This window comes from Perca fluviatilis, chromosome 2 (genome assembly GCF_010015445.1).
Source record: "Perca fluviatilis chromosome 2, GENO_Pfluv_1.0, whole genome shotgun sequence".
NCBI classification, from domain to species: Eukaryota; Metazoa; Chordata; class Actinopteri; order Perciformes; family Percidae; genus Perca; species Perca fluviatilis.
In genome coordinates, this window is record NC_053113.1 from 12,587,613 (window position 1) to 12,605,340 (window position 17,728).

The following is a 17,728-nucleotide window of genomic DNA, read 5'->3' on the forward strand; positions in this document are numbered from 1 at the left end:
AAGTGATGTTTAGGACAAAAAGCGTTCACTGTTTTTTTTCAGGTTGGCAGGCGATAAACAAAACATAGTGTTGATTTAGCGAGTCGTCTTGCGCTAGCTACCTTTTCCTAAAATTATTTGCATTTATTTTACTTTTTAAACTTTTCCGATGGCTGTCTGAGTCGTAATGGTTGTAAATGTCTGCAACACAATGAAGCTAATATAAACTAACGTTAGCTAATATCAACTAGCACGGCTAATGTAGCTAGCTAACGCTAGTTGTTAGCTAGCTACCTTGCTTTTTGGGAAATGTCCACCAGCATATTTGAGGAAAATGAAGAGAAAAGTGGCCAAATTAAGACTGAGTCCTAACGAAGAGGCTCGGGTAATACGAGAGGAGCATGAAAGGAGGAGAAAACTTCGAATACAGCAGGTAAGCTAATGTCAGATGATAATAACATAAGTTCATTTCAGCGATTTTTCTGCTTAACTTACCGTACTTACCGTACCGTTAACGTTATCCTAAAATAATGAGTTAGTATCTCAAAATATGCAGTGTGTTAAACGTTTTTTAAGCTACTTTTATGAAAACGCCCCTCTGAATAGTTTTCAAAAGCATCTGTTATTTTGAGGCTGACTATGCAATTGCATGTATATTTTTGCATTGACCTCCAGGTGCGGGAGCAGCAGCGGTACATCGCTCTGCAGATCCGCCGAGAGGTTGAGCAGAGACGGCAGCGTGAGCTGGAGCAGCTGGAGGAGGAGCTGAGGAAGGACTGGGAGCGACAGCAGAGGGAGAAACTCGACACGCTACAGAATCTATACCAGGAGAGCCTCAAGCTTCTCGGTCAGGGACACAGGAGTGCAAAAGAACATGTAAGATAACATTTATGTTGCTGGTTGAACACAATACACCTGTTGAAGCTGTCACTACCCTTGGGAACATTTTAGTCCACTGTTGAGTTAGTTGCTCAGTGCAAACAATAGGTAAGATGAATTTGGAGACGCTGAAACTGACATTATCAAAGACCAAACCATGGGGAACATCTGAAATGAAAACCATCACATGATAACAACTTCACTAAGAGATGAACAAAGTGTCCCAATCATTGAATTTTTGTGTAGTGATTTTGATTTCTTTGCACAAGGAACCCGACTTGGCCGCCATAGCTCAGAGGGAGGAGGAAAATCATTTCAAAGCAGAGGAGCGTTATCGAGAAGCCTTAAAGGATCTCAAATCACAAAGGCTTAAAGATGATGAGAGACAAAGCCGGTAAGCAGCCTCACCAACATTAGCTTGAAAGACGTTTGTTTGTTTGAATTTGATCAGAATTAACTGAACATTAAGTCTATTCCTTTTGCTTCTCTGTAGATCCATCAATGCCAGGAAGAAGGCACTACAGGCAGAAAAGGAAAGATCAGCAAAAGTGGCCAGCCTCCCCCCGCCTCTTCCAAACCCCATTCAGGTGATTTGCCCAATCTGTAATATAATTTACACTTTTTTTCTGTTGACCTGGATTTAGCTGACTTTTCACTTCATGGTAAGAATCAGTCCGGCAATTTATGGTTGCCGAAGCGCCTGAGGCTATGGGAATTAGGGGTGGGAATCACCAGAGGCCTCACAATAGGATATCATCCCGATACTTATGTCACGATACGATATTATTGCGATTTTAAACATATTGCAATATTCTGCGATATATTGCAATGTATTACCTTTTTTCCAACTTAAAATTTTTCCCAATTTGAAATGATGTCCCGAAAGGACAATTTTGTCAACATCTGTTGTATCTAAAAAGATACATTTCTCTGTTTGTTCATCTCACTTCAGTTTTATTGGTGCAAAATGTGATTGTCAAGCAGACAAACTGACCAACACATATATCATAAAAGATCCATACTTCTGCGTCTGTGTATTGTTACAGTATTGCCACGAAAAATATCGCGATACTATGCTGTATCGATTTTTTTTTTTTTCCACTCCTAATGTGAATGCAGCCTTAAAGGTGTGGACACACTAGGCCGAAAATCGGCCGTTGGACAGACTGGCGAGGTCAGTGACTCGAGTCTGTTCGGTGTGTCCCGTGCCGTCGTCCGTCTGGGGGGCTGTCGGCGTTCATTTTGGCCGACCTGAAATGTTCGGTCGCCGGCAGAGCAGTCGGGACTCACCCGGAAATGGCGAGCAGAATGAGGTGACTAGAGTCTCTCAAAATCTGACGAAAATCTTTTAAACTGACCTTTGTTGATCTGAAATGAACACAGATTCAGCAACTGCATGGCCTATTTCTCTCTTAAAATGTTTTCAGAAACAAGTTTCAGTGAACTATTTTAATCCAATGTGAGATCGTATTCTGAACGGCCGCCATGACAGTCTGGCTTTGAATTTCCTAAGGGTGTAAGCGAGCGTCTGGAATGCGTAGCTCCTTTGGCGCCATTTTGATGCTAACAAGAGGTCACCCGCCGTTAGCGTTCCATTGACTCCCTTTCATTTTTGACGTTAACTTTACATCTGAAGCATTTAAAGACTCTATTTGTCCGTTGTTTATTTCTAAAGAAACACGACAATGTATAAAAGGTTCCATTACCTTGTAGCTCACGTTATGGCTCCGTAGCAGACGTTTTTATAAAAATAGGCTAACGATTGTGTCATAACCACGAGACTTACTGTCACACAGTAGAGGAATTACCGTATAGTACAGGAGAAGCTCACAGGCAGTTTGGACTTACGTTAGCTGTTTAGGTTTAATTGCTAATGTTAACTAGCATGTTAGTGATCAGTAATTACTAATGTTAACTAGCATGTTAGTGATCAGTAATTAGCCTGTGCCCATGTTATCTCCTTACATATACCTACGCTCTCCGTCTCTGTGAGATTGGGAATGATTGAGATTTCTCTCGGCACAACTACCAGAAGACTTACAACTTTCAGACAGGTTGCTCACGTCACATCTACGTTGTCTCTCTCAGTTGGAGGCTGCTCAGTAACGCTCAGCCATCACCGGAAAAGTGCTTCTAATAACCTTCACTGGTCTCCGTCCAGAGCAACGGGATCTATTGGTCCATTATATATACTGTCTATGAAATTTTCGGAGACAACAAAACCCATGTGACGCGTTCGTCCAATCGGCTGCCGGTTGTCATTTCTTGGGCAACAATACAGAGTAGCGCCGCCTGCTGCTATGGAGACGTATTATGTTTCTCAAGTCGGTGTCGCCTCAGTCTGTTCCGAGGCAGTTTTTTGGACCTCGGGGACCCGACTCAACTCATCTCGACTGGCTTTTCTTTCAACGGTCAGCCATCGGCTTAATGTGTCAGCACCTTAGGCACGATCTCTCTATTTATCGTCCTGACACACAACTAAGCATTGCTACCGATCTGTTTTGTCTTATCCTGTTTACAAAGCTTTCCAAGTTACAAAGTTTAGGTTCTGGGTGAAGTCAAGGTAACATTGTCTTGTTTCTTTTTCAATCAGAGCATTGATTCCAAGAAGCCACATATAGTAAAGAAATCTGATGTAAGTGCCTTTGCTGCCACGCATTATCACATGCCTGAGAGCACAGTGGACAGAGAGGAAGCCACAAAGCAGGTAATCGTCTGATTTATTGTATGCACTTAACCACATGGTTTGTTTATCTCCCTTTTTTATCGGAGTTGTCTAATCTGCACATGTGTCTACAGCCTAATGCCCATGAGGGAGCTGAGCTGCAGGCGAGGAGACTGCAGGACTTACAGAGGGAGGACAAGAAGAGGAGAGAAGAGCAGCTTGAGAAGGCTCGTCTCCGAGGGAAAGAAGCTCTGAGGAGGGAACATCTCGTGCAGGTACAATTTTATTTGTTACTTGACGAACAGATAGACACCAAAATTGAGCTTGTGTATCTGACAGAAGATTTGCTCTGATTTACTTGCCATCACTGTTGCAAACACTGTTGACTGACAGCAAGACAACACCATTCACCAAAGTAAGAAGACTGACCTTTAATGCAGAGATTGTAGTGGTTTGTACTGTATTATTAAGACCCTGTTTACACTTGGTTTAAAAATGCGTTTTGGTGATCCGGGAACAAGTGGACGCAAGACGCATTTTAAAACGTGTAAACCGGGTTTAATTGTTGCATTTGTGTCATAGCAACAGAACACCAGTTCTCCCAAATCCTAGTGCAGTCCTTCATAGGAAAATGAGTTGGTACCAGAATAAAACGTTTTCCCCTAAGCATGTAGTCTTGTATCAGAGTGCCAAGAGAGATAACAAATGTTTAGGGTGAATACACAATCTGTTTTTATTCTCTTTTAGGATCGTGAACGCTTGCTTGTTGAACTGGAGCACATGCAGCAGACAGACCTGCTGAGGAGGAGACAGCAGGTATCACAAATGCCTCCTCAGATTTTCCAGCCTCTCTATAAACGACAGGAGACAAGGGAGGACTTCCAGAGGGAGATAGAGTTTGCCTTTGAGGACATGTACACTGGAGAGAGGAGTAAGGACTGTTCAGGAGTGAAGTATTCACCTATGAATGTGTTTTGTAACAAATAATCAGAAAAACATGTATGTGTCATCGGTTTTCAGTACTTTTATCTTTTCTTAAAATCATGCAAATCATTTTGTTGTAAGTAGCCTGAATTTAGCCAGATATAGCATACATGTATAGTTGTAGAGAAGCCTTATTAAACCTCAGCTGTGTCTGATGCCAGGGGTTAAAGGAGATCTGGTGGTCCAGCTGGCACCTGAGCCTCTGCCAGCTCTGTCCACAGGCAGCCAGGACCAAGAGCTGGACATCACACTGGATGAAATCGCCGCACAAGAAACAAGAAACGCACAACATGACACTGATCAGGATGCTGGAGGCACCGAGCAGGAAACATCTGCTCATGGTGAAGAGAAGCACCACATACACATTAAACCTAAATGTATTTGTCTTTAAAGGTTGTAACAAGATTTATTTTTAAAAGTAAAGTGCCAGTTACTTTCTGGCATTTACACAAAAAAACAATACACAAATTGTGGTTTACTGTTCTATATAAATTAAGTAAGTTCAAGCCTCTTACATTTACCAACCCTGAATACAATCTGACTGTCCTGTGTGATATGCTTGATGTAATTTTCTTGAAACTCATCTTTACTAAGCCAGAACTGCATTCAGCGTTTTTCTTTACTTGCAGTGGAGCCCTCCAAACCTGCTCCGAGACGGGCGTTGAAGAAACTCCTGGATCGTATCAGGAGCCAGAGGAATCAGTGGACCGACCACAGCAGTCACGCGCCTGCGGCCGATTCGCCGACGGCCATCACTGATCAGATCCCAGAGCGGGACACGACCATCGACACAGGCTCTCTGACCAGCGAGGAGAAAGACAAACTGCCCCCCATCGAGCTTGCTGAGCCTGGCCACTCACCCCCGGGTAAGTCATTCACTGTCAACCGCTGTAATCCAATTCGTCTAGAAGACCGTGCACGATGTGATCCAGTTTCTATTTTCTTATTTCATTATTTTCACATTTTCCCCCTCCCTGTTTACACAAATATATCTGAGCTTTGGCAAGCTCTATATTAATAGTGATTATTAATGCTATGAAAATATGTTCTAAATGTGTTTTTTATTTATATCTTCATCTATTTCTAAAATATAATTGTATGGTCAAAGTGATTCAGACTAGAGCCCGACTGATATATCGGAGGGCCGATATTATCCGCTGATATCAGGCATTTTCCAAACAATTAGTTTCAGCATTTATAATGGCAGATAAATTAATATTTAAAAAACAAAATAAAAACAGATGAAACACCCTTCAACCATGTTCTGAGTGTTGGCGTTGCGTAGTTTGTCCACCAGAGGGCGCTCTACAGCGGCCCTGTTGGCAGAGACTCCTTGATTTTTGTTGTCGTTATTGTGTTTTGTTCAAAGGACTTTAAAGTGATGGTTCGGAGTAATTTACCCTAGGGTCCTTTGCACCATGACCTCGAGCCAAACACCCCCCCAGAAGCTTTTTTCACCTGGGTCTAACATTGGGAGAAGTTAGCAGAGTAGCGAGCGCTGTAAGCTTGTTAGCTGGATCCTGGTGTCTCTTATCCATATCTAATCATGCCGAAATGATACAAAGGTCTACACTAGTATATAGAATGCGACGCGAAACGACGGGATTGTGTGTGTTTAAAGTATAATTGTGAAGTTTATTATACACTTGCTTGCTGGCTGCTCTCTGTTGTTGTTGTTGTTTAAGACGAGTAGCTTAGGGACATCTACAACCAAATTACACCGAAAAAGTACGAAAAATATTTTTTATTTAACTTAATTTTTAAAGTAAGTGCTGTAGTATAACTAGCAGGAGACAAGTAATAATTGAGGTAAGTGTTGGGAGACATTACCTTATTTAATCATTAAATTAATAAATATTTTTGTGCATCTCTTTTCAGTGTTGTAATTTGTAGATGTCCCTAAGCACTCTTTTGCCCGGTAGTAAAGCAGCAGCAGCAGCAGAGAGCAGAAGCCAGCAGGCAAGTGTTATTTACATAAACTTCTGGTGTAATTTACAAATTTTACAATCCATCTGTTTTATGAGTGCATAACCTATTTGTATTACTGTGTGACGTTTGGTACATTTCGGGATTATTAGTGGGGTAATGTTAAGAGACACTGGGATCAAGCATTAGCTCGCGCTAAGCTATTCAGCTGATAACGCTACGCTACGCTAACGCTCCCAATGTTCGACCCAGGTGAAAAAAGCTTCTGGGGGGGTGTTTGGCTCGAGATCATGGTGCAAAGGACCCTAGGGTGAAATTACTCCGAACCATCACTTTAAGTTTCATATCTTAAGTTTGTTTTATATAAATAATAAATATTATAAAAATAAATTTTATTTATCAGAACTTTAATATATTTTGATGTTCTGACAATAAAACAAACATATTATTCATTCAAATAACTAATGTTAGGGAAGTCTGTTGATGTATATGTGTGTATATATATGTGTGTATATATATATATGTATGTGTGTATATATATGTGTGTATATATATATGTATGTGTGTATATATATGTATGTATGTATGTGTATATATATGTATGTATGTATATATATATGTATGTATGTATGTATATATATATGTGTATGTATGTATATGTATATGTATATGTGCCGATATATCAGATTTTTTAAATCACTAAATATTTGTATCGATATTGGCCTTAAAAATCCTTTATCGGTCGGGCTCTAATTCAGACTACTTCTAGGCTACTGAGTTATCCCAACTGTTTCTTTCTTTGGGCTTTTAATTCATTCTTCTCAAATTTTCCTATTCCTGTTTTGTTTTCCAAACATACCTCCCTGAGGCAAAACGTCACAATACTTAGTTGTTGTGAGATCATAATTATTTTGTGTTTTTCTTGGACCAGTGTTGGAGACAACCGAACATTCAACTGCAGCAGATACTCTACCTCCTGATGTACTCGCCAACAGAATCCAAGAGTTTGAAGAACGAAAAAAAAGGGTACATGCTGATTCCCATTTATACGACACCGAGCAGGAACTATTTTTGTACATGTACACATTAGGGGTGGGAATCACCAGAGGCCTCACGATACGATATCATCCCGATACTTATGTCACGATACGATATTATTGCGATTTTAAACATATTGCAATATTCTGCGATATATTGCAATGTATTTACCTTTTTTCCAATTTCAGATTTTTCCCAATTTCAAATGATGTCCCCAAAGGACAATTTTGTCAACATCTGTTTTATGTAAAAAGATACATTTCTCTGCTTGTTCATCTCACTTCAATTTTATTGCTGCAAAATGGGATTGTCAAGCAGACAAACTGACCAAGACATATATAATAAAAGATCGATACTTGGCGTCTGTGTATCGATACGGTATTGCCATGAAAAATATCGCGATACTATGCTGTATCGATTTTTTCCCCCACCCCTAGTACATATAGGCAGGAGCAGGTAATCAGACAGGTTGAAATGCTTGTACTGTATATCCAGTGACAGTTGTTAGACCACATTAACATGGAGAAACATGCAGTGTTCGGTTATGCCTGCTGAAATTGTAAATCACTCTTGTTTTCTCGTTTGTGACACAGCCGTTAATTTGATTAATTGATTGATTCTGCTTGTCTTTCTGCATTCCACACACAAATTACATCAAAAATTAAGTTATAGGAAGCAGAAAGTTGATAATTGAGTGCTGAGTTTTACACTACACCAAGGTACTGTAATTTGACGCTTTGTCAGAGAGGTTATTCTGTATGTGTCTGGTTATATTGTTATCCCAAAAGCTTCATGCGTTATTTTTGTTTGCGATTGGTCGGAATTCATTGATCCAGGTGTTCCTCATAACTTAATTAGTCTAGCCTCTATCTGAAGCATGAGCGGGTTGAGCAGGGTGTGGTTACATCTCCCTCTGCATTACAGTTTGTTCCTGCTGTGAACATGTTGTTTGATTTGTTTGGGCTTCCACTTTTCAGTCCAGCTGCAATGTCTCAACTTTTGTTATCGTTAAGACAACTGATGCCTCAAATGTTTTTTGTCTTTTCTCATTTTTTTTTATTCAGGAAGAGGAGCTCGAAAGCCAGAAGCAGCAGCAGGTGGTTTTGCTCCAGGAGCTGGAAGAGCAGAAAGCCAAATTGGAGCAGATGCTGCTTGAGGCCCAGCAGGAGAGAGAAGATTTGAAGGCGGTTGTGACACAGCGACTTCCTATTAACCAAACAGAACTATCTGTCCATGACCAGGAAGCCACCTCTGTCACTCCTGGTCTAGTCACTGAGGTAGGCTCTTTGATACAACATCAAAGATATCCTAAGTTAACCTGTTCTCATATTTCCTTTTTAATATTCCTGCCAAGTTCAAATTATTTACATGTATTGCTGTGTCATCCTTTAAGACAGGGGTGTCAAACTCCATTTCACTACGGGCCACACTGGAAATGACGATCACAATAAGGGCCAGACATGTTGAGTTTATTGACATGCTTTTATTTAACAAAAAAAAAGTCTATTAACTTTGTATTGTTGCATGTCTCTTATAGCTTTCTCCCATACAGTTTGGTCGACATAAAACCCTAAAAAAGTCAGCAAAAAAGTTTCTTAACCATCGTAGAATTTAGCTAGTCATGAAAAACAAACCACAACCTGTTTCACAGCCTGAATATTGAAAATCTCTCTGCTTCTGTGGTGAAATCTGAGTCTCAAAGTCGGTAAATCAGTCAAATTCTGCACGGCAGTGTCGCATAATTATATTGTATAACTGTATTTTTTTTGGCGTGGTGCACAACTAGTCGGGTCAAAATTAGCTGTGAACCTAAATTGAAATAAAGGGCCGGGTCAAAATTTGCAAGGGCCCGGATTTGTCCCCCGGGCCTTGAGTTTGACACATGTGCTTTAAGATATCATCATAAAGTGAGGTCTGTATAGTTCACTTAGTTCAGTGATGGGTAATTGCTACTTCTGCACTCTACAGCTGGTGCCTCCTGCAGGTGAAGATGACCACAACAGAAGGATTAGAGAATATCAACAGCGGTTGCTGGAACAAAACAGGTGTGTTTAAAGCCTGAAAATAAACTACTTTTTTGTTGTTAACAATTCACATTCATCCCTTTTGCCATGCAGTTATTCTTTAAAGTAGTATCTCAACATGTGCCAGAATAATTAACCCTTCATATGTACTTACTTACTTTAATTGTCACTATATTTATCACAACCATTCCTCAAATAATACAGCTTTAGAGGATCTTAGTATAGGGGGTGCCGATGCTCTACAGATTGTAAAGCCCTTTAAGGCAGCTTTGTGATACTGGGCTGTTTAAATAAAAGTTGTATTCCTTTGGACCACCTTTTTATTTCAGAATTCACAAGAGGTCAGTAGAGGTGGCTCGTCAGCGCCTGGAGGAATACCAGCGAGCTCTACGAATTCGTCACAACATGTCCGCCACATCGTTGCTATCTGCTGTTGTGCCGTCAGTCCCAATTCGCCCACGTCTGCACAGTGCTCAGTCTGTGCATCTTCCAGCTCCTCTGCAACTCCCTACATCTCCTGCAGTGCAAGAATACACCCACACCAAATCACAAACCTCTGTGGAAGTTCCTACAAGAGAGTCTGACATGTTGGCTTCACCTTCAAGACTTCCCAGCTCCCCTGTAAGCGTTGGCTCCAAGTCGCTGCCCGATGAAGTTGAATCTATTGCGAGCAGTCAGAGGAACCAGAGACCAGATGTCACTGCCTTGCTGACTGACAACATAATGGAGAGAGTAACGGAGCACCTTAAAGAGAGATTGAGACCCTCCTCAGAGCCGCTGCCTTACAAACTGTTCCCAACACATCGTTCAACTGGCATCCCACTCCAGCCAACCTCTGAACCCATCCACGCCATTAGCCCGAGCGTCACAGATGGTGCAACTCTGGTTCCAGGACATGCAGCGGTTATGCCTGGGACCTTGCTGCATGGCTCCCTGTGGACTGGGTCTCTGAACTCCAGAGAGAACGACGACATGGAGAGGCAGAGACGAGAGCTGCAGGACGTCCAGAGAAGGGTGCTGGAGCAGAGACAGCAAGAGGAGGAGAGGCAGGGACGAGAGCTGCAGGATGTCCAGAGAAGGGTGCTGGAGCAGAGACAGCAAGAGGAAGAGAGGCAGAGACGAGAGCTGCAGGACGTCCAGAGAAGGGTGCTGGAGCAGAGACAGCAAGAGGAGGAGAGGCAGAGACGAGAGCTGCAGGATGTCCAGAGAAGGGTGCTGGAGCAGAGGGAGATAATGGCGCTGCAGCAGAGACAGCAAGAGGAAGAGAGGCAGAGACGAGAGCTGCAGGATGTCCAGAGAAGGGTGCTGGAGCGGAGGGAGGCAATTGCGCTGCAGCAGAGACAGCAAGAGGAGGAGAGGCAGAGACAGGAAGAGCAGCGACAGAGACAGGAAGTGGAGATGGAGCAGATCAGGAGGCAAAAGGAGACCCTGCAAGCTCTGATTCATACTGATGCACAAGTAAGTGAGGGGACTATTACGGCCCTGGTGATTCTGTTGTAGTACAGCAGACAAAGTATGGTTACTACACAAAAAGATAAAACAGAAGTAGTACGTGGAAAGATAAAGTAAACTCTGCTCAAGAGCCCTTTTTTAAATATATTGCGGGGCGACCTCTAGCTCACCCAGTAAGAGCGTGCGCCCCATGTAGGCTGAGTCCTTTGCAGCGGCCCGGGTTCGAGTCCGACCTGCGGCCCTTTGCTGCGTGTCATCCCCCATCTCTCTCCCACCATTCCTGTCTATTCACTGTCATGATCTAATAAAGGAAGAAAGCCCCAAAAAATTATCTTAAAAAACTAATATTGCAATAGAACCACAGCAAGATGTTTGTTTGTGTGTGTGTTGAGCGATGATGTAAAATTACCAAACCTGAAATGTATTTAATTAAAAATACGTTCCATGATGGTTTCTACACTTGAACTGAGCTCAGTGAGTGTGTCCGTGTGTGTCCGTGTGTGTCCGTGTGTGTCCGTGTGTGTCCGTGTGTGTCCGTGTGTGTCTGTGTGTGTGTGTGTGTCTGTGCGTCCATCCGTCCACTGAGCGATGATGTGAAATTACCTGACCTGAAGTGTATTTAATTACAAATACATTCCATGATGGTTTCTACACTTGAACTGAGCTCAGTCAGTATGTTTACATGCACACTATTATTCCGAATATGACAAATAAGGCCTTTTTCCGAATATAGCTTTTTCCGATTAAGACGTGGGATATTCCGGTATTATTCAGGTTTTAGAGGCATTGTTTGGACATGTATACAGCGTATTCAGAATATGTCTGTGCGTTGCTCTGGTTTCTCTACAAAAACCAACCAGCCAACAGTTTGCAAGTTTGGAGACCCGATAAGGAGAAACACAGCTACTTTTAAACATTATCAAAGACTTGGATATCAACAGGTTTTTGGATATGCGCAAACATCGCTACGCCAACCTTTTCAAGAAGCTGGTTGAAGGAATGAAAGAGGGACGCTGTGTCCACACGGTCCAACAAGTTTGGCACTGCTGGTACGCTTTGAAAAAATCCTGTTTTGCATGGCTACATGTAAACGGGAATGTTAGTCAGAATATCGTCTTTTTCGGAATAAGGGCAAAAACGGGAATATTGTGTATGTAAACGTACTGAGTGAGTCTGTGTTCATGTATGGGAAAATAACTTTTCTGATGCATTTTCTTACCCACAGCCAGTTCCAGAGGCTGCCAGTGAAGTGTTAGTTTCAGAGAACATCGGTCAGACCCGCCTGAAATTACTTGCGTCCCTGCTGAGAGCTATAGAGGAGTCTAACGGAGGAACTTTATCACACCTAGAAGACCCTCAGGAGAGAGATGGATCCTCTCCGCAACCGCCATCTAACAGTGGTGAGACCGGTAACTGACATGTCAGATTGCACATAGTTTTATTTATTTTTTTCACACAATTTCCATTTAACTTCAGAATGGAAAACCTTTTCTACTTAATATATTTACCCTTTTGATTTTGGTGATCTTGCCAAAAAGTGCCACCTTGTCCCTTGCTGTTTTATTCAGTACTGGTTATTAAAATTAAGTGAATGGATTTACACATTTCCCATTAAACTAACTAACTAATAAAACAGTTTTAATGCTAGTAGCATTTAAATACAAAACTGTACTTCTGAATAATTGATAGTGTTGTACTTACATTACAAATTAAATGGCATGCACTTAAAGTAACCGTAAAAACACTGCAGTATCATCAAAATTGTTGTTAATGTTTTATTTTCCATTTAGATCTCATATCTCGGAGCAATGTTCCTGCTGGACCTGGCCCGGTGTCAGTACTCCTCCCTCCTCCTCCTCCTCCTCGAGCAGCAAAGCCCCCGGTGACCCGCGTCAGGCTGGGCGTCATGGACATGATGACTGAACAACATGAGCTTAGTGCCATTCAAGAGGTGGAGACACCAGCCGACACCAGCCAAGTCACAGGTCAGATCAGCGCCAGAAACACACGAATAACCCCCGATTTTTCCACTGGGCTGCGTTCTGGTTTGTTCTGTCCTCTGCCACGCGGCATACCACACCGGGAGCGTCTCAGAAGCGGAGCGTCTTGCTGCCCGACTCGCAAGTACTTTACAGAACAATTACGTGTTTATTAGGCTAGTATCTACCTTCCATTTCAAGCACTCCTGTAACTAAACTCCATGCCTTCTCTCTTCTGGCGTTGTCTTTATACAAAAGATTTGTAATGTCTATTATGTTTTTCCAACTCCAAGATGAATCTCTCGTCGTCAGTGGTGTTGTAGAGGAGACATATATATATATATATATATATATATATATATATATATATATATATATATATATATATATATATATATATATATATATATATATATATATATATATGATATTGGGGGGTGTCTTTTAGTAAATACACTCGCTGTTTCACTTCCTGCCCGGCTGTTGGAGCTGCTCACGTGAAAATAGACCTGCTGCGTGTCTTTAGCGGAGCGGAGAGACGCTTCACGCACGCTTCTGGGACGCTTCTGGGACGCTCCGTGGCGCGGCTGGTGGAATATCAAGCATTGACTTGAATGGCAGCGATTGCTCGCGGGGGTTCACAGCACCTCCAGAACGCGGCACTGACGCTCCCGGTGGAAAATAGGGTTAACGGATTGTTTTCACCACACACGTGTGACGAGCTATGGACAGGATTACTCAGTTGATTGGGTCGTTGATGTGTCCTATCTTCAGGTCCAGAGGATAGTGTGAAGGTCCCGCCACACACTGTGGACCGGGATATGCAAGAGGATTCAGAGTCGTCTGTGGCCTCTGACACGTCCCAGCAGACACCCTCTTGGTCCAGCAGCGAGCAGCGGACCGCTGAACGATCAACCAGCTCTGGAACGAGCTCGGGGAGATCCAGCAGTGTCATCTGGAGAGAGAGGCAGCTGATGGGGGCAGGAACATCTCCAGAATCCTCAGAGTCTGGTATGTAGATGGCAGCTGAAGAGCGATGAGATGAAGAATACAGATGAGAGAAAAAATGTTAGCATTTGATACATAATAATGGGGCAAAAATTAAGATATTTCCACTTGGTTGGAATATTGTTTTCCAGATTTAGTCCGGAGGATAATCTCACCACCTTCCTCTGACTCTGGGAGAGGAGCTGACTACTCTGGTCCTGCAATCCCAAGTTACAGATCCCCCACAGAGGTAACCAGAACAACTGAAGATGTACTAAACTTAGTCCTTTCTTCTCTTTTTAAGTCATCAACGTTGTGGCAAACCTTTGCAGCAGATGCTGATAAGAGTGTTACAAGGGAACGAACCGTTTTGGTCCATATGCAGAGACAGAGCATCTGGCTGCTCTCTGTTGGAGATAATCTTTCTGTTTAATGCCATGTTGTCAACTTTAATGTAAGCGTGTCCCCTCTGTGAATTGCAGTTAGTTTGAGTGATGATTTTGCATTGATTATGCACACATTTTGCCAGCATGCTGCAGACACCAGTGATAATAGTACTAATTAGAAAATGACAAATGTCATTGCATGTTGGCATAGAGCTTTAATACTCTCTGAGGTTCATATTGTAGATTAGTGATAAAACCAGCCAAATCTGAGCACCTGGGCAATATCTGCCTCTGGTTTTGTTTGTGAAGCTTTTATATTGGGTCTCTGTCTGGCTTCCTTTTTATGGTGTGTGTATGTAAGAGTAAGTGTGAGTATGTTGGGGTGGTGTTTGGTTTCTTTACACTTGAGCGATGATGTGAAATTACTGGACCTGACGTGTGTCTAATTAAAGATACGTTTCATGAGGGTTTCTACACTTGAACTGAGCTCAGTGAGTCTGTGTGCATGAACATGTCTTATTCCAAATGCAAATTTACGTCATTTCACTACAGTAAGTAAGTTAAAAGTGTGTGTGTGTGTGTTTCTTTCTGAGCGATGATGTGAAATTACCCCACCTGAAGTGTATTTAATTAAAAATACTTTTCATGAAGGTTTCTACACTTGAACTGAGCTCATTGAGTGTACATGAATGGTTCTCTAATCTGTTATGTTTCTCTCCTTTACACATTTATTGTGTGTGTGTGTTTGTGTGTGTCAGTCTGTACATAGGCCTCCTGATTCGGACTGCCTCTCCTCCACCACCATCTCCACCGGCAGCTACATCACCTCTGATCCTGAGCAAAACGTAAACACTGGTAAGGGACAGCAGGGTCGTGTCTTGTATCACGCGGATCTTATGTCGTCGTTTGTTCCTGATTTTTGTCCATGTGGTTGATTGTGCTTTGAATCTTGTGTGAAATCTTGGAAAATGTAATTTCACAGTACGATAACCATCGAAGACAGGGGTCTTCAATGTTTTTTAGGCCAAGGACTCCTTAACTGAAAGAGAGACGGAGCAGGGACCCCCTACTACATATATTGTATAAACTGAAGTTGCATATTAAATTGGGCCTACAATAACCTGTAGGGCAGCCTAAAACCTTTATACATACATTTCTTGCCTAGAATACTATGGTATAAAAGTAGCCTAATAATTATTGGCATGATTTTATAAATCATAAATCGTTTTTATGTTAAAACATAAATGTGGCCCAGTGAATCCTTAGGATGAACTGTATCTGGGGATGGATATCTAAGTGACTACCTTACCCATAGGCCAGTAAGCCTATCATCAGTGGGGATTAGTATTTGCTAATAAAATGTTAGATTCATGTTAAGACTTTTTAATTTTTGAAAAAACTTCAAAATTTTGCAATAATTTGGAGGCCCCCCCTGCATTAACTCTGAGGACCCCCATCTTTCAGATGTTGAAGATCCCTGGTCTAAGAATATATCACGATATACGGTATATTACACAATTATCATCAGTAACAATTACCCTTAAAGGAATGAAAACGGAAGGTTTTTGGTTAAACAAACGCTTTATTATAATTGAAACTTAAAGCCATTTTCTATGGGAGTTGTGAAAAATAATAATAATTCCATACCGTAGATAAGCCGTCAATTTTCATACCACGGTATTCCATGAAACTGGTATACTGCTGAAACCATGAAGTACCGTATTTAAATCCCCTTACCAACATGACTTGGCTCTTCATTGTTCACTAGAGAATCTGAGTGTGTGCTTCCAGTTATTGAGCATTATTGTGTGACCTGTTGGAATATGCTTCATTCTGCCGTCTGTTGAGTGCTGCTGTGCATTCATGTCGTTTTGTTATATTCATCCTTTTTAAGGTGACAATATGTACACATGACCTTTTTAATGTGTATATTCACCAGACAACACGCTGATTGCATTTCTAACTTTATTATAGCCTTAATCTAATCTCTTCTTTTTTCTCCCATTTCTTCATTAGATAAATCCCCGTCTCTAAGACGTTTAGAACAAGGAGCCGATTCACCTGGCGTTTCCTCTCCATCCGGTCAAAGCTTCGGTATTAAGGAAAGCTCGACTGAAGCCCGTCCTGGTTTGGCTGTAGACTCTCTGTTTAATGACAGCAGCATCCAGCACATTATAGACAGATACACAAGGGAGCTAAACATCTCGCTCAGCACTGCTGGCAAAACCACAGGTATACATATACTGCACACATTTACAAGAGTATCATTTCTGTCTTCAGCTTGATAGATTGGTGTCAGTTGCCTCATCGGTGTTAGTTTACTGCAATTATTTAAAACACCTCAGTAAGTTTGATGGTACAAGTTAAGATCGGTACGCTTTAAGCAAACTACTACTTCTTTTTACAGTGTGTCTTCCGACCACTTCTGAAAATGTTTGTCAAAGGCAAAAAGATCTGCATTCAAATCGAGGGGCGAGATGCGATAACCGTACCACCATACGTCTCTCGTCTAGGGCATTCAAGCGGTTTCACTTAGTTGTACACACGAAAAGTGACACACAGCGATTGTTCCAGGTGTGCAGAGGTGTGATTCCAACGTCTGAAATGTGTGTGTTAGTGTTAGACTGCATCATGTTAGTACAGCGTCTTGTTTCTTCTTCTTTGTTGGCCGGCAGACAGTGAATCCTCATATATGGAAGAAACAGGCTCTTCAGTCTCCCAGCAGTCTTTGGTTCGAGTCTCGGAGAGGAGAGGGGAGGAGGAAAGCTCTACGCCTCACCAGTCTCTTCCCTCAGACACCGCAGGAGCACGGAGGAGTGGCCTGGTCAGTGACTCGCAATCCTTATTTTTTTTTTTGTAATTAAAAGTTGTAACCTTGATGTTTTTTGTGGTCACTTGGGGAAAATATTTTAACTTGTTAACAATTAAAAACAATAAACTTGTACTTTAAAGCACCCATGTTATGCTCATTTTCAGGTTCATAATTGTATTTAGAGGTTGTACCAGAATAGGTTTACATGGTTTAACTTTCAAAAAACATCATATTTTTGTTGTACTGCACATTGCTACAGCTCCTCTTTTCACCCTGTGTGTTGAGCTCTCTGTTTTAGCTACAGAGTGAGACATCCCACTTCTGTTCCATCTTTGTTGGGAGTCACACATGCGCAGTAGGTAGTTAAGGAGCTAGCTAGCTATCTGTTTCTCCAACTTCAGTCAGTACGAGGCGGGATTAGCCGGGAGACTTCTTCTAAACAAGGGCGCACTTCCAACTTTTGCGTGGAATACCTGCAGAACAGGGACATGTAAGTAGTTATATTGTAGATTATGGTGAACTAGTGCGTGTTGTAGCAGTGTTTTGCCATTGAGAACGAGGGAGCTAGCGCTAGCATGCTAGCGGTTAGCCCGGCGTTTCGGCTAGTGACGTAGAAA

The 17,728-nt window shown here is 41.9% G+C and overlaps 1 protein-coding gene across 6 annotated transcripts in view; it reads left to right on the forward strand.

The window, feature by feature from the left end:
• cep295 (centrosomal protein 295) overlaps positions 1 to 17,728 on the forward strand; it is a 26,867-nt gene continuing 9,139 nt past the window's right edge. For 2 of the 6 annotated variants that reach the window (XM_039790759.1, XM_039790774.1), the window contains exons 1-20: positions 1 to 412; positions 655 to 855; positions 1,128 to 1,252; positions 1,352 to 1,445; positions 3,452 to 3,565; positions 3,658 to 3,798; positions 4,271 to 4,454; positions 4,669 to 4,848; positions 5,137 to 5,373; positions 7,365 to 7,459; positions 8,536 to 8,748; positions 9,440 to 9,516; positions 9,825 to 10,953; positions 12,173 to 12,356; positions 12,738 to 12,932; positions 13,701 to 13,937; positions 14,066 to 14,163; positions 15,058 to 15,154; positions 16,316 to 16,531; positions 16,975 to 17,123. In XM_039790759.1, the coding sequence (XP_039646693.1) occupies positions 314 to 412; positions 655 to 855; positions 1,128 to 1,252; positions 1,352 to 1,445; positions 3,452 to 3,565; positions 3,658 to 3,798; positions 4,271 to 4,454; positions 4,669 to 4,848; positions 5,137 to 5,373; positions 7,365 to 7,459; positions 8,536 to 8,748; positions 9,440 to 9,516; positions 9,825 to 10,953; positions 12,173 to 12,356; positions 12,738 to 12,932; positions 13,701 to 13,937; positions 14,066 to 14,163; positions 15,058 to 15,154; positions 16,316 to 16,531; positions 16,975 to 17,123 (4,065 nt within the window). In that variant the 5' untranslated portion in view covers positions 1 to 313. The remainder of the gene's footprint in view (positions 413 to 654; positions 856 to 1,127; positions 1,253 to 1,351; positions 1,446 to 3,451; positions 3,566 to 3,657; positions 3,799 to 4,270; positions 4,455 to 4,668; positions 4,849 to 5,136; positions 5,374 to 7,364; positions 7,460 to 8,535; positions 8,749 to 9,439; positions 9,517 to 9,824; positions 10,954 to 12,172; positions 12,357 to 12,737; positions 12,933 to 13,700; positions 13,938 to 14,065; positions 14,164 to 15,057; positions 15,155 to 16,315; positions 16,532 to 16,974; positions 17,124 to 17,728) is intronic. The other 4 variants (XM_039790782.1, XM_039790789.1, XM_039790788.1 and 1 more) reach the window with 4 other exon arrangements.